General features: G+C 43.4%; 1 protein-coding gene across 6 annotated transcripts in view; it reads right to left on the reverse strand.

Annotated features, from left to right (window-relative positions):
• prkg1b (protein kinase cGMP-dependent 1b) overlaps positions 1–15260 on the reverse strand; it is a 159747-nt gene that overhangs the window by 32390 nt on the left and 112097 nt on the right. For all 6 annotated transcript variants that reach the window (XM_035734582.2, XM_035734583.2, XM_035734587.2 and 3 more), the window contains 2 exons: positions 8042–8119; positions 7627–7721 (listed from right to left, as the gene is read on the reverse strand). In XM_035734582.2, coding sequence (XP_035590475.1) covers positions 7627–7721; positions 8042–8119 — 173 coding nt within the window. The remainder of the gene's footprint in view (positions 1–7626; positions 7722–8041; positions 8120–15260) is intronic.

Raw genomic sequence — 15260 nt, forward strand, 5'->3', positions numbered from 1 at the left:
GTTGTCCACATATTCTAAGTCAAAACCAGAGTAGTGATGCTCATCAGGCGAGGGAGTGCGGGGCAGAAATTGGTTGAAGAGCATGCATTTAGTTTTACTTGCATTTATAAGCAGTTTGAGGCCAGGGAAGGAGTGTTGAATGGCATTGAAGCTCGTTTGGAGGTTAGTTAACACAGTGTCCAAAGAATGGCAAGATATATACAGAATGGTGTCATCTGCGTAGAGGTGGATCAGAGAACCACCAGCAGCAAGAGCGACATCATTGATATATACAGAGAAAAGAGTCGACCCGAGAATTGAACCCTGTGGCACCCCCATAGAGACTGTCAGAGGTCCGGACAACAGGCCCTCCGATTTGACACACTGAACTCTATCTGAGTAGTAGTTGGTGAACCAGGAAAGGCAGTCATTTAAGAAGGCCATTGAGTCTGCCGATAAGAATGCGGTGATTGACAGAGTCGAAAGCCTTGGCCAGGTCGATGAAGACGGCTGCACAGTACTGTCTTTTATCAATGGCAGTTATGATATCGTTTAGGACCTTGAGCGTGGCTCAGGTGCACCTATGACCAGCATAGTGGAGAAGATACGGTGGGATTCTAAATGGTCGGTGATCTGTTTGTTACCTTAGCTTTCAAAGATTTTAGAAAGGCAGGGCAGGATGGATATAGGTCGATAACAGTTTGGGTGTAGAGTGTCTCCCATTTGAAGAGGGGGATGACTGCGGGAGCTTTCCAATTTTTGGGGATCTCAGACGATATGAAAGAGAGGTTGAACAGGCTAGTAATAGGGGTTGCAACAATTTTGATGGATCATTTCTAGAAAGACAGGATCCAGATTGTCTTGTCCAGCTGATTTGTAGGGCTTGGGCAAGTTGCTGCAGGGGTGCAGGGCTGTTGGCCAGGGTAAGGGTAGCCGGTGCAAAGCATGGCCAGCCGTAGAAAAATGCTTATTGAAATGATCGATTATCATAGATTTAATAGATTTATTGGTGGTGACAGTGTTAACTATCGTCAGTGCAGTGGGCAGCTGGGAGGAGGTGCTCTTACTCCATGGACTTACAGTGTCCCAAAACATTTTGGAATTAGTGCTACAGATTGCAAATTTCTGTTTGAAAAAGCTAGCCTTTGCTTTCCTAACTGACTGTGTATATTGGTTCCTGACTTCCCTGAAAGGTTGCATATTGCGGGGGCTATTCAATGCTAATGCAGAACACCACAGGATGTTTTTGTCCTGGGCAAGGGCAGGAACCAATATACACAATATACCCAATATACACAATGGCAGGCTATATCTGTTCTCAGTTCTACATTACATGGCATGCTTATTTAAGATGGTGAGGAAAGCACTTTGAAAGAACAACCAGGCATCCTCTACTGACAGGATGATGTCAATATCCTTCCAGGATACCTGGTCCAGGTCGATTAGAAAGGCCTGCTCGCTGAAGTGTTTTAGGGAGCGTTTGACAGTGATGAGGGGTGGTCGTTTGACTGTGGACCCATTACGGACCCAGGCAATGAGGCAGTGATTGCTGAAATCCTGGTTGAAGACAGCAGAGGTGCATTTTGAGGGCAAGTTGGTCAGGATGATATCTAAGAGGGTGCCCATGGTTACGGATTTAGGGTTGTACCTGGTAGGTTAATTGATCATTTGTGTGAGATTGAGGGCATCTATCTTAGATTGTAGGATGGCCGGGCTGTTAAGAATATCCCAGTTGAGGTCACCTAACAGTACAAACTCTGAAGATAGATGGGGGGCAATCAATTCACATATGGTGTCCAGGGCACAGCTGGGGTCTGAGTAGTATAACAAGTGGCAACAGTGAGACTTGTTTCTGGAATGGTGGATTAGTAGGAGCTCAAATTGTTTGGGCACAGACTTGGATAGTATGACAGAACTCTGCAGGCTAACTCCACCCACTTTGGCAGTTCTATCTTGTCGGAAAATGTTGTAGTTGGTGATGGAAATTTCAGGATTTTTGGTGCTCTTCCTAAGCCAGGATACAGACACAGCTAGGACATCAGGGTTGGCGGAGTGTGCTAAAGCAGTGAATAAAACAAACTTAGGGAGCAGGTTTCTGATGTTAACATGCATAAAACCAAGGCTTACAGTTACAGAAGTCAACTAATGAGAGCGCCTGGGGAATGGGAGTGGTGCTGGGGGCTGCAGGGCCAGGGTTAACCTCTACATCACCAGAGGAACAGAGGAGGAGTAGGATAAGGGTATGGCTAAAGGCTATAAGAACTGGCCGTCTAGTGCGTTCGGAACAGAGAGTAAACGATTTCAGATTTCTGGGCGTGGAAGAATAGATTCAAGGCATAATGTACAGACAAGGGTATGGTAGGATGTGAGTACAGTGGAGGTAAACCTAGGCATTGAGTGACGATGAGAGAGGTTTTGTCTCTAGAAGCACCAGTGGAACAAAAGGGCTATCTAAGGCATATTGGGCAGGGCTGGGGGCTCTACAGTGAAATAAGACAATAATCACTGACCAAAACAGCAATAGACAAGGCATATTGACATTAGGGAGAGGCATGTGTAGCCGAGTGATCATAAGGTCCAATGAGTAGCAATAGGTGAGTCGATTCAGTAGTCGCTACTACACTAGGCGAGCTGAGACACGGCAATTCAGACAGCTAGCGGGCCGAGGCTAGCAGAAGGGCCTTCAGCGATGTCGCAACGGAAGAGCCTGTTGAAACCACCTCAGACGGTTACGTCGGCAGACCAGTCGTGATGGATCGGGGAGCTCTGTGTCGGAAGTAAAGGGTCCAGGTCAAATGGAAAAAGAGGTATTGTAGCCCAAGAATTAGCTGGTGGACCTCTTTGGCTAGCCGGGAGATGGGCTTTACTCGAGGCTCGCACAAGGCTAACTGGTGCTTCGGGACAGAGACGTTAGCCAGGAGTAGACACTCGGATAGCAGCTAGCTAGATGCGATGATCCGGTGTAAAGGTTCAGGACTTGCGGTAGGAATCCGGAGATATGGTAGAGAAAAAGAATATCGCTCTGTGCAGAATGGCAGGTATTGACCAAGCTGAGGCTGGCTGGTGTCCGAGTTCATGGTGAAGAACACTAGCAGTGGCTACCTAGTAGCTAGTTAGCTAGTTCCGGTTCTAAAGTATAAAGATAGCAGATACCGTACCGTACCACATTGGGTGAGGCGGGTTGCAGGAGAGTATATTCAGTCCGTACATGGAAAGTGAGATTAAAATATACACAAGAAAAAAAAACAGAGGAAAATTATATTTACAAGGGAGAAGACAAAACACATGTCCGACTGCTACGCCATCTTGGATAACTGTCCTCACACCACACTGACTCAATGACTGACTGACTGAGTGAAAGAAGGAGCCCCAGGTCTTCATTGATAGACTGTTCTAATCAGTGTGATAGCTGCTGCTTTCTACACCTTAGGACCAATGACCTAAATAGCATTGTTCCACAGCTATAAAAGTACAGAGAAGAATGGACAACAAGACGCTGTCATGCTAAGGGAAAAGCTTTTGTTAGGTTAACACAGTGAGATGAAACCATCACAAACAAAGAGTATAAACACAATTTGAGGACACATTTTTCCTTTTGTCTTTCATCTGTACTGTATCTCACATAAAGTAGGCCCTCCCAGTTAGGGGGAGTGATGAGCTCTACAGCAGTCTCACAACTCAATCGCTGGTTGAAAACTGTTTTCTGCCCCTCCCAAAAGATAGAATTTGTAGATAATTGGCCCTCTTTCTGGGATTCACCCACAAACAGGACCAAGCCTGGCCTGCTGAGGAGTGACGGACTCCATCCTAGCTGGAGGGGTGCTCTCATCGTATCTACCAACATAGACAGGGCTCTAACTCCACAATGAAATAGGGTGCAGGCCAGGCAGCAGGCTGTTAGCCAGCCTGCCAGCTTAGTGGAGTCTGCCACTATAGCACAGTCAGTGTAGTCAGCTCAGCTATCCCCATTGAGACCGTATCTGTGCCTCGACCTGGGTTGGGCAAAACTAAACATGGCGGTGTTTGCCTTAGCAATCTCACGAGGATAAAGACCTCCTCCATTCCGGTCATTATTGAAAGAGATCGTGATACCTCATATCTCAAAATAGGGCTACTTAATGTTAGATCCCTTACTTCAAAGGCAATTATAGTCAATGAACTAATCACTGATCATAATCTTGATGTGAATGGCCTGACTGAAACATGGCTTAAGCCTGATGAATTTACTGTGTTAAATGAGGCCTCACCTCCTGGTTACACTAGTGACCACATCCCACGTGCATTCCGCAAAGGCGGAGGTGTTGCTAACATTTACGATAGCAAATTTCAATCTACAAAAAAAAAAAGTTTTTCGTCTTTTGAGCTTCTAGTCATGAAATCTATGCAGCCTCCTCAATCACTTTTTATAGCTACTGTTTACAGGCCTCCTGGGCCATATACATCGTTCCTCATTGAGTTCCCTGAATTCCTATCGGACCTAGTAGTCATAGCAGATAATATTCACATTTTTGGTGACTTTAATATTCAAATGGAAAGGTCCACAGACCCATTCCAAAAGGCTTTCGGAGCCATCATCGACTCAGTAGGTTTTGTCCAACATGTCTCTGGACCTACTCACTGCCACAGTCATACTCTGGGCCTAGTTTTGTCCCGTGGAATAAATGTTGTGGATCTTAATGTTTTTCGTCATAATCCTGGAATATCGGACCACCATTTTATTACATTTGTTGCAATTGCAACAAATAATCTGCTCAGACCCCAATCAAGGAGCATCAAAAGTCGTGCTATAAATTCACAGACAACACAAAGATTCCTTGATGCCCTTCCAGACTCCCTCTGCCTACCCAATGACATCAGAGGACAAAAATAGGTTAACCACCTAACTGAGGATCTCAATTTAACCTTGCGTAATACCCTAGATGCAGTTGCACCCCTAAAAATTCAAAACATTTCTCATAAGAAACTAGCTCCCTGGTATACAGAAAATACCCAAGCTCTGAAGCAAGCTTCCAGAAAATTGGAATGGAAATGGCGCCACACCAAACTAGAAGTCTTCCGACTAGCTTAGAAAGACAGTACCGTGCAGTATCGAAGAGCCCTTACTGCTGCTCGATCATCCTATTTTTCCAACTTAATTGAGAAAAATAAGAACAATCTGAAATTTATTTTTGATACTGTCGCAAAGCTAACTAAACATCAGCATTCCACAAGTGAGGATGGCTTTCACTTCAGCAGTAATAAATTAATGAACTTCTTTGAGGAAAAGACCATGATTATTAGAAAGCAAATTACGGATTCCTCTTTAAATCTGCAAATTCCTTCAAAGCCCAGTTGTCCTGAGTCTGCACAACTCTGCCAGGACCTAGGATCAAGAGAGACACTCAAGTGTTTTATTGACACAATGATGAAAATAATCATGGCCTCTAAACATTCAAGCTGCATACTAGACCCTATTCCAACTAAACTACTGAAAGAGCTGCTTCCTGTGCTTGGCCCTCCTATGTTGAACATAACAAACGGTTCTCTATCCACCGGATGTGTACCAAACTCACTAAAAGTGGCAGTAATAAAGCCTCTCTTGAAAAAGCCAAACCTTGACCCAGAAAATATTTAAAAACTATCGGCCTATATTGAATCTTCCATTCCTCTCAAATTTTTTAGAAAAGGCTATTGCGCAGCAACTCACTGCCTTCCTGAAGATAAACAATGTATATGAAATGGCTTCAGTCTGGATTTAGACCCCATCAAAGCACTGAGACTGCACTTGTGAAGGTGGTAAATGGCAACAGACCGAGGCTCTGCATCTGTCCTCGTGCTCCTAGACCTTAGTGCTGCTTTTGATACCATCAATCACCACATTCTTTTGGAGAGATTGGAAACCCAAATTGGTCTATACGGACAGGTTCTGGCCTGCTTTAGATCTTATCTGTCGGAAATATATCAGTTTGTCTCTGTGAATGTTTTGTCCTCTGACAAATCAACTGTAAATTTCGGTGTTCCTCGAGGGTCCGTTTTAGGACCACTATTGTTTTCAATATATATTTTACCTCTTGGGGATGTCATTCGAAAACATAATGTTAACTTTCACTGCTATGCGGATGACACACAGCTGTACATTTCAATGAAACATGGTGAAGCCCCAAAATTGCCCTTGCTTGAAGCCTGTGTTTCAGACATAAGGAAGTGGATGGCTGCAAACGTTCTACTTTTAAAATCGGACAAAACAGAGATGCTTATTCTAGATCCCAAGAAACAAAGAGATCTTCTGTTTTGAATCTGACAATTAATCTTAATGGTTGTACAGTCGTCTCAAATAAAACTGTGAAGGACCTCTGTGTTACTCTGGACCCTGATCTCTCTTTTGATGAACATATCTGGTGCTCTTCATGTCGTCCCTAGGAGGGGTGCGTCACTTCAGTGGGTTGAGTCACTAGTGTGATCTTCCTGTCTGGGTTGGCGCCCCCCTTGTGTTGTGCCGTGGTGGAGATCTTTGTGGGCTGTACTCGGCCTTGTCTCAGGATGGTAAGTTGGTGGTTGAAGATATCCCTCTAGTGGGTGGGGTTATATCCTTCCTGTTTGGCCCTGTCTGGGGGTATCATCGGATGGGGCCAGTAGTTATGCTGCAGTAGTTTATGTGTCAGAGTACTTCTCCTGTCTTATCCGGTGTCCTGTGTGAATTTAAGTATGCTCTCTCTAATTTTCTCTTTCGGAGGACCTGAGCCCTAGGACCATGCCTCAGGACTACCTGGCATGATGACTCCTTGCTGTCCCCAGTCCACCTGGCCGTGCTGCTGCGGCTATGGAATCCTGACCTGTTCACCGGACGTGCTACCTATCCCAGACCTATTATTTGACCATGCTTGTCATTTATGAACATTTGAACATCTGGGCCATGTTCTGCCAGAAGAGGACTGGCCAACCCTCATAGCCTGGTTACTCTCTAGGTTTCTTCCTCGGTTTTGGCCTTTCTAGGGAGTTTTTCCTAGCCAACGTGCTTCAACACCTGCATTGCTTGCTGTTTGGGGTTTTAGGCTGGGTTTCTGTACAGCACTTTGAGATATCAGCTGATGTAGGAAGGGCTATATAAATACATTTGATCTTGATTTGATGATACTTGCATAACTTTACATCAAATGTGATGCAGTACTTCATAATACACACCACTTGATCAACTGATCTGACTTTTTCCATACGACCTCTCTTCCACAATACAATCTCTTCAGCAATAGTGCCTCCCTCCATGGCCTCTAACAGGTTAACAATATGCAACAGCGGGGGAATTGTAATATGTGAAAAGCTGAAATGTGGGGTGACTTTCCCTTAAGTGTGATCTGAGAGAGGCTGCTGACTGTTCAGACATGGTGGGGCTCTTCACTATGATAGACACACAGTGTGGTGGCCTGATCACCTCTTCACTCTTATCCGAACCCTCTTTCTCAAACTCTCCCTCCATCTCTCTTTTACTCTCCTACTTTCCACTTGGTCCCGATGAAGTGATCTTGGACTGAATGTGCAGAATGGGGTGTTACATACCGGTATTACATATTCCAATCACTTACATACTATATCTGGAGGAGATTGGAAAGAAGTAGGTTTCACTCAGTATTGAAAAATCTTTATGGCCTTTTCAGAAATAAATCAACATACCCCTGCAGGGCTTTCTCCCCAAACCAGTCTCCTTTGCCCAGGGCTCGCAGGTACACAGGCATGTCATTGGGCAAATCCTCCCTGGTGACATTAACCTGTCAGAAAAGAGATCAGCAGTCATTCAATGCTTTAATAGAGGGGCCTCATTCCGAAACCCACACGGAAGGGGAAAGACAGCTTAAAATAGCAACAATTCCGATTTAACGGCAGGGAGTTCCATGACAAATTGAGCATATACCCTCAGGAGGATAAGATCACCTCTTAATGACATTGCACTAACCTCTACTGTAATCACCATAGCAGACATTCCTTGGCTAGCCCCACTGACGCCATGCACCTCTGCCATTAATACATGCACCTCTCTTCATAAAATTGAATGGTTGGTCTACATGATGTTGATGGTGTCCTCCCTCACCTTCCCCTTGCTGATGATGAAGAAGGTGTCCCCTCTGGCTCCTTGTCTGACGATGTACTCCCCGTCCCCGTAGTGCGTCTGTAAGGAGAGGAAGAGAAGTGTCACTCAGCACCGCCCTGAACTGGACGAAGAGGTCTGGCTGAGGACAGGCCTCTGTCAGGCAACCAACTACCATGTTGAATCACCACCAGTTGCCCCAATGCAGAATAGCAGTTAGGAAAATCAATTCACTGTGTACACAGACCATGTGCTGATAAACAAGACCAAAGAAGACACGAATGACATCAATATCAGTTTGTGATGTTAAAAATGATACATTCTCTTTTTTCTGAATGAAACAGCCTGCATTTATCAGACTGGGACTGAAACAGAGATATATGGCTGCTTCTGCTTCACATCAGACCTTGGCAGCAGGGCTCCTATGTGAAGTGTTTCCCTTTCAAGCAGTGACATGTTTCCGATCATTACCCCCCTTCCCTCTGCTCAGATGTGTTCAGATGAAGAAGGAAGAAGGAGAGACATTTTAACATCTACTGCTGGGTGATAAGTAAAATCAACTCGGAGCCTTTTCATTTCATGTTCTGTTAACATATCATTTATGTTGTCCTTCATTCTCCCCCTGACGGGTACTATTGTGTATCACTGAGCAGTTCTAAAGGACCAATCAGGGACTACCCTCAGAGTTCCCTTCCGGACATTTCATTTGGGTTATTTTAATCTCGCACCTTGAAAGTACATCTTGGAGAACGTAAATCTGCTCTTAGACGTCAAGATTTCACCTCGCCAGCTGCGAGATGCTTTATAGAGCAGGAGAACATTCTATGAATGAATTGCGTTGCGTCTTGATTGAAAAAGTATACCCACCACTTAGGGGAGGTAACTATGACAACAAATGACTCCAAAGAGAAGCCATGTGGATATATACATTACATTCTGTATCTCCACACGGTTTGAATGGAGAATAGATTTCACCTCCATCCTATAAGCCACATTTAGACTGTTATAAGAACACTGTCCATATCAGATGTTGCATAACGTTTATGAGTTGGCCCCACATATTTATGAATGGGCTTTTTTCTGATGTACATTGTGGGGGCTATCTCATGAATTGATGTGAGGTATTTAGATGAGCGAACACCTGCGCCGATTGATTTTTGAGTTGGCCTTCGTGCACCGCTCCCCTATGTTCCTGTATCTCTTCGCAACTAATTTGTATACAGGTAGACCAGAAAAGCCACGTCCCTGATTGGCCGATGAGTGGCCACCCTGATTAGAAGCACCTGCTGCTCAACTGTATTTCTTTACAAATGCTGTTTTGAATGAAAATAAATTGTACCTAGACACTGAAGAAGGCTGTAAAGGCGAAACGTCTGTGTGATCAATCCATGACGCAGTTAAAAAAAAAAGAAAGAAGAAAGTAATGAATAATGAAGTAAGCTTTATGCAATATATTTCCGGAGTGCGAACTCATTACACCTCTTTGTAGGCCGGGGAGGAAGAAAAGCACACAGCAACAGCTCAGAGTCAGGTCCCCCAGGCTATAGGACTCCAGACATGGCTTAGCTGCTCTTTTCCCACTGTTCGGTTGTGGCAGGAAGTCAACTGAGCTCCTATACAGGTAGCACTAGATTAAGCGGACTTTGGTGGAAGGTATAATGAAACACAGTAGGGATGATTGTGTTCAAATAAAAGTACATTAGCCATGATAGATAAATAGGTCTGAGGTTAAGAGTAGATAATAGCAGGTTTTTATGGATTGGTAATAACCAATAACTTTGACTTTTCATGCCTCAAGAAGAAAGAGATCAACTGGAGCTCGAAGCCGCCATATTCATTTAAAATAGACAGCAGAACCATTTCAATAAAGATGGAGTGAAGGGAAGGGTCATAAATCGGAAATGAGATTCCTTGGTATAATGGGCAGGCTTATCAAGGGGAAATCATGGCCTGTAATTTATGTAAATAATAAATTGATTGCATTATTTCCAATCTTTTGTATTCAATGATGATTGACAGGTTGTGGTAACATTCCTTTTTCATTCCTCTTTAGTTTAGCATGTGACCCGTCTGCCACCCATCGATTGGTGATACAGGTGTAGCATCTTAATTTGAGCCAGTTTGCTAAAGCAGAAAAATAATCCCGCAGCAAAAGGAAATGTGAATTATTGTGTGGATTAAACCTCAAATACACCACAAGTTTTACATTTCCTGCAATGCAAGAAAGTTCTCCTGCAACAGTGCGATCAAATGTTGATTCTACACCTGTAGCTGCTTAATTACCCTCACACATCAGATGGAAAACAGTGAACTATTGACATGCTCTGCTCTGTATGGGCCAGAACAGAACAGTGTGGGAACGGGGAATGGCCGCCCACTCCCCTAGCTGACCAAGCCCAGATGTCTGGAATTAAAAATAAACCTCTTACTCCCAATTCAACTGCTGCCTGCTTGGACACACATCCATCGTATGATTTTGGGGGGTTTGATACCACCATGATTCATATCTGCATTGTTAACATTCTTGATACTGTACAGTTTCTTCATACCAGGCACCATGATACTGTGTATACTATATGTTTCTTCATACCAGGCACCATGGTACTGTGAATACTATATGTTTCTTCATACCAGGCACCATGGTACTGTGTATACTATATGTTTCTTCATACCAGGCACCATGGTACTGTGTATACTATACGTTTCTTCATACCAGGCACCATGGTACTGTGTATACTATATGTTTCTTCATACCAGGCACCATGGTACTGTTTATACTATATGTTTCTTCATACCAGGCACCATGGTACTGTGTATACTATATGTTTCTTCATACCAGGCACCATGGTACTGTGTATACTATATGTTTCTTCATACCAGGCACCATGGTACTGTGTATACTATATGTTTCTTCATACCAGGCACCATGGTACTGTATATACTATATGTTTCTTCATACCAGGCACCATGGTACTGTGTATACTATATGTTTCTTCATACCAGGCACCATGGTACTGTGTATACTATATGTTTCTTCATACCAGGCGCCATGGTACTGTGTATACTATATGTTTCTTCATACCAGGCACCATGGTACTGTGTATACTATATGTTTCTTCATACCAGGCGCCATGGTACTGTGTATACTATACGTTTCTTCATACCAGGCACCATGGTACTGTGTATACTATATGTTTCTTCATACCAGGCACCATGGTACTGTGTATACTATACGTTTCTTCATACCAGGCACCATGGTACTGTGTATACTATATGTTTCTTCATACCAGGCACCATGGTACTGTGTATACTATATGTTTCTTCATACCAGGCGCCATGGTACTGTGAATACTATACGTTTCTTCATACCAGGCACCATGGTACTGTGTATACTATATGTTTCTTCATACCAGGCACCATGGTACTGTGTATACTATACGTTTCTTCATACCAGGCACCATGGTACTGTGTATACTATATGTTTCTTCATACCAGGCACCATGGTACTGTGTATACTATATGTTTCTTCATACCAGGCACCATGGTACTGTGTATACTATATGTTTCTTCATACCAGGCACCATGGTACTGTGTATACTATATGTTTCTTCATACCAGGCACCATGGTACTGTGTATACTATATGTTTCTTCATACCAGGCACCATGGTACTGTGTATAATATATGTTTCTTCATACAAGGCACCATGGTACTGTGTATACTATATGTTTCTTCATACAAGGCACCATGGTACTGTGTATACTATATGTTTCTTCATACAAGGCACCATGGTACTGTGTATACTATATGTTTCTTCATACAAGGCACCATGGTACTGTGTATAATATATGTTCCTACATACTAGGCACCATGGTACTGTGTATACTATATGTTTCTTCATACAATGAACCATGGTACTGTGTATACTATATGTTTCTTCATACAAGGCACCATGGTACTGTGTATAATATATGTTCCTACATACTAGGCACCATGGTACTGTGTATACTATATGTTTCTTCATACAATGAACCATGGTACTGTGTATACTATATGTTTCTTCATACAATGAACCATGGTACTGTGTATACTATATGTTTCTTCATACAATGAACCATGGTAGTGTGTATACTATATGTTTCTTCATACCAGGCACCATGGTACTGTGTATACTATATGTTTCTTCATACAAGGCACCATGGTACTGTGTATAATATATGTTCCTACATACCAGGCACGATGGTACTGTGTATACTATATGTTTCTTCATACCAGGCACCATGGTACTGTGTATACTATATGTTTCTTCATACCAGGCACCATGGTACTGTGTATACTATATGTTTCTCCAGCTCTGGAATGACTGTACAGTAAACGATGTTAAACAAACACAGCTCACCAATTTATTTGTTAGAGTAAAGAGTGTTTATCCTAGTCAGTATTTATTTACCAGTTAGAGTAGGTCGAGAGGATCATTCATCAGCAGTGACAAAGGGGAACTGTCTTTCAACAGCGCTTTCTCGTTTATTTCTCTGCTTGAGTATATTTTTAGGCTTGGAAGAAAATGGCAACAGAATTCATTGAAACTGCATGGGAAAAATCCATGAAGACGGAGAAGAACAAAAATCAATAGCTAATTTAAAGGGAACATTGCTTTTTGGGCTGACCCAGACTTTGTTTTTCTTTCTCCCAAATTAAAATAAACCCCCTGTGTCTAGAGCGGTTTCTGCTAAGGAATGGGCATTCCAATGAGTAGTAAACTCAGAAAAAAAAGAAACGTCCTCTCGCTGTCAACTGCATTTATTTTCAGCAACCTTAACATGTGCAAATATTTGTATGAACATAACAAGATTCAACAACTGAGACATAAACTGAACAAGTTCCACAGACGTGTGACTAACAGAAACTGAATAATGTGTCCCTGAACAAAGGGGGGGTCAAAATCAAAAGTTACAGTCAGTATCTGGTGTGGCCACCAGCTGCGTTAAGTACTGCAGTGCATCTCCTCCTCATGGACTGCATCAGATTTGGCAGTTCTTGCTGTGAGATGTTACTCCACTCTTCCACCAAGGCACCTGCAAGTTCCCGGACATTTCTGGGGGGAATGGCCCTAGCCCTCTCCCTCCGATCCAACAGGTCCCAGACTTGCTCAATGGGATTGAGATCCGGGCTCTTCGCTGGCCATAGCAGAACACTGACATTCCTGTCTCGCAGAAAATCATGCACAGAACGAGCAGTACGACCATCACCCCTGGTGAGACAAAACCGTGACTCATCAGTGAAGAGCACTTTTTGCCAGTCCTGTCTGGTCCAGCGATGGTGGGTTTGTGCCCACAGATCGACGTTGTTGCCGGTGATTTCTGGTGAAGACCTGCCTTACAACAGGCCTACAAGCCCTCAGTCCAGCCTCTCTCAGCCTATTGTGGACAGTCTGAGCACTGATGGAGGGATTGTGCGTTCCTGGTGTAACTTGGGATGTTGTTGTTGCCATCCTGTACCTGTCCCGCAGGTGTGATGTTCGGATGTACCGATCCTGTGCAGGTGTTGTTACACGTGGTCTGCCACTGCGAGGACGATCCTGGCCACATCTGTAGTCCTCATGTCTCCTTGCAGCATGCCTAATGCACATTCACGCAGATAAGCAGGGACCCTGGGCATCTTTCTTTTGGTGTTTTTCTTTTGGTGAGTCAGTAGAAAGGCCTCTTTAGTGTCCTAAGTTTTCATAACTGTGACCTTAATTGCCTACAGTCTGTAAGCTGTTAGTGTCTTAACGACCGTTCCACGGGTGCATGTTCATTAATTGTTTATGGTTCATTGAACAAGCATGAAAAACCGTGTTTAAACCCTTTACAATGAAGACCTGTGAAGGTATTTGGATTTTTACGAATTATCTTTGAAAGACAGGGTCCTGAAAAAGGGACGTTTAGATAGATAGACTTGTCCCCATACAGTAGCTAAACTACATAGCATAAATATAAGACTGGTGCAAACTGCTTAAAACATCCCGCCATCTTTTGAGTCGCAGTTTCAAAGATGAGTTGAGAAGTAATTCACGTGTTGAGTTTTAAAAAGTTATAACTTACCAGGAGAATCTTAAGATTTTATTTTCATTGTGAATGGTGGCTAAACATCAAACAGTAGTCTTGGAGTGGAGGTAGTGGATATTTCTCATGATGTAATTGGCAAGTCATTAAAAGAGAGGAAGTGCCATGATGAAACGGTGCCCTGGCAAAACACAGAACATTCTGCTCCACAACACTCAATTACTCCTTGACTTTACGTATCTATCACTTTCATTTGACAAGAATCAGTTACTTTCTTACTTGGTTGCCCCAGTCTCCTTTTATTTGCATGTGGAATGAGAATCCAAGACCTACTCTGCTGTTCTGTTACAGCTGATATGGCTCGCAATGAGTTTGTTTCTCTTCCCAGTGTGCTTGAGGAGCCTGTCATCCGTTTCAGAGTAACACCATAGGAGGGTGAACTGTGAATGAACTGGTAGATGGGGTGCTGTCAAAGGCTCTTATTGCGCCTGTCACTTAAACTAAGTGTGAAGACGATGTAAGAAAAAAAACGATGCCGTTTTGTACAAACAAAATGTCTTCTGATTATACTAGCCACTGGCCACACTGTACACCCAGGGGATTCCCCTGTAGTTGTGGTCTAAAGTAGATTCTCCAGTTATCATGCCTTTGGTGTTCTGCTCCTACAGTAGCATTTTCCTTGTCCTACACTGCAAGGCTCTAGGAGCTTGTTCCATAATCCAGCCCCCATGTCACAAAGAAGCCTCCACATCACATCTTTTGGAGGAAAACATTACCACTTGAATTAGTTGCCTCCACGCACTGACACACGCTACAACACTCCTCTGGATTCACATAGATAGATCTTTGCAGATTTCCGACTGAAATGATGAGTGACAGCAAGTAATGAGAAACATCTCAGAGTCTTCACTGAAATGCCACGCATCACAGATGTTGTTGGTAAGTGGGTTTGCCTGAGGTTCCCGAATGTTCTCATTTGTAACCTTCACCACTGAGTTTCCTGGTGTAAATCAAGGTAAATACCATCTCTGAGCCTGATGTTAGTACAATGCCTGTATATTCTTTCGGGAAACACTGAAGCTAAACACTACTGTAGTTCGAGGCACAACACAGCACACATCCAGAGAGGATGGTGTTAACACTGAGGTTCAATAAGGAACGACTGATAACTGCGCAATT

The sequence above is a fragment of the Oncorhynchus keta genome, chromosome 24 (assembly GCF_023373465.1).
Source record: "Oncorhynchus keta strain PuntledgeMale-10-30-2019 chromosome 24, Oket_V2, whole genome shotgun sequence".
In the NCBI taxonomy this organism is placed as follows: domain Eukaryota; kingdom Metazoa; phylum Chordata; class Actinopteri; order Salmoniformes; family Salmonidae; genus Oncorhynchus; species Oncorhynchus keta.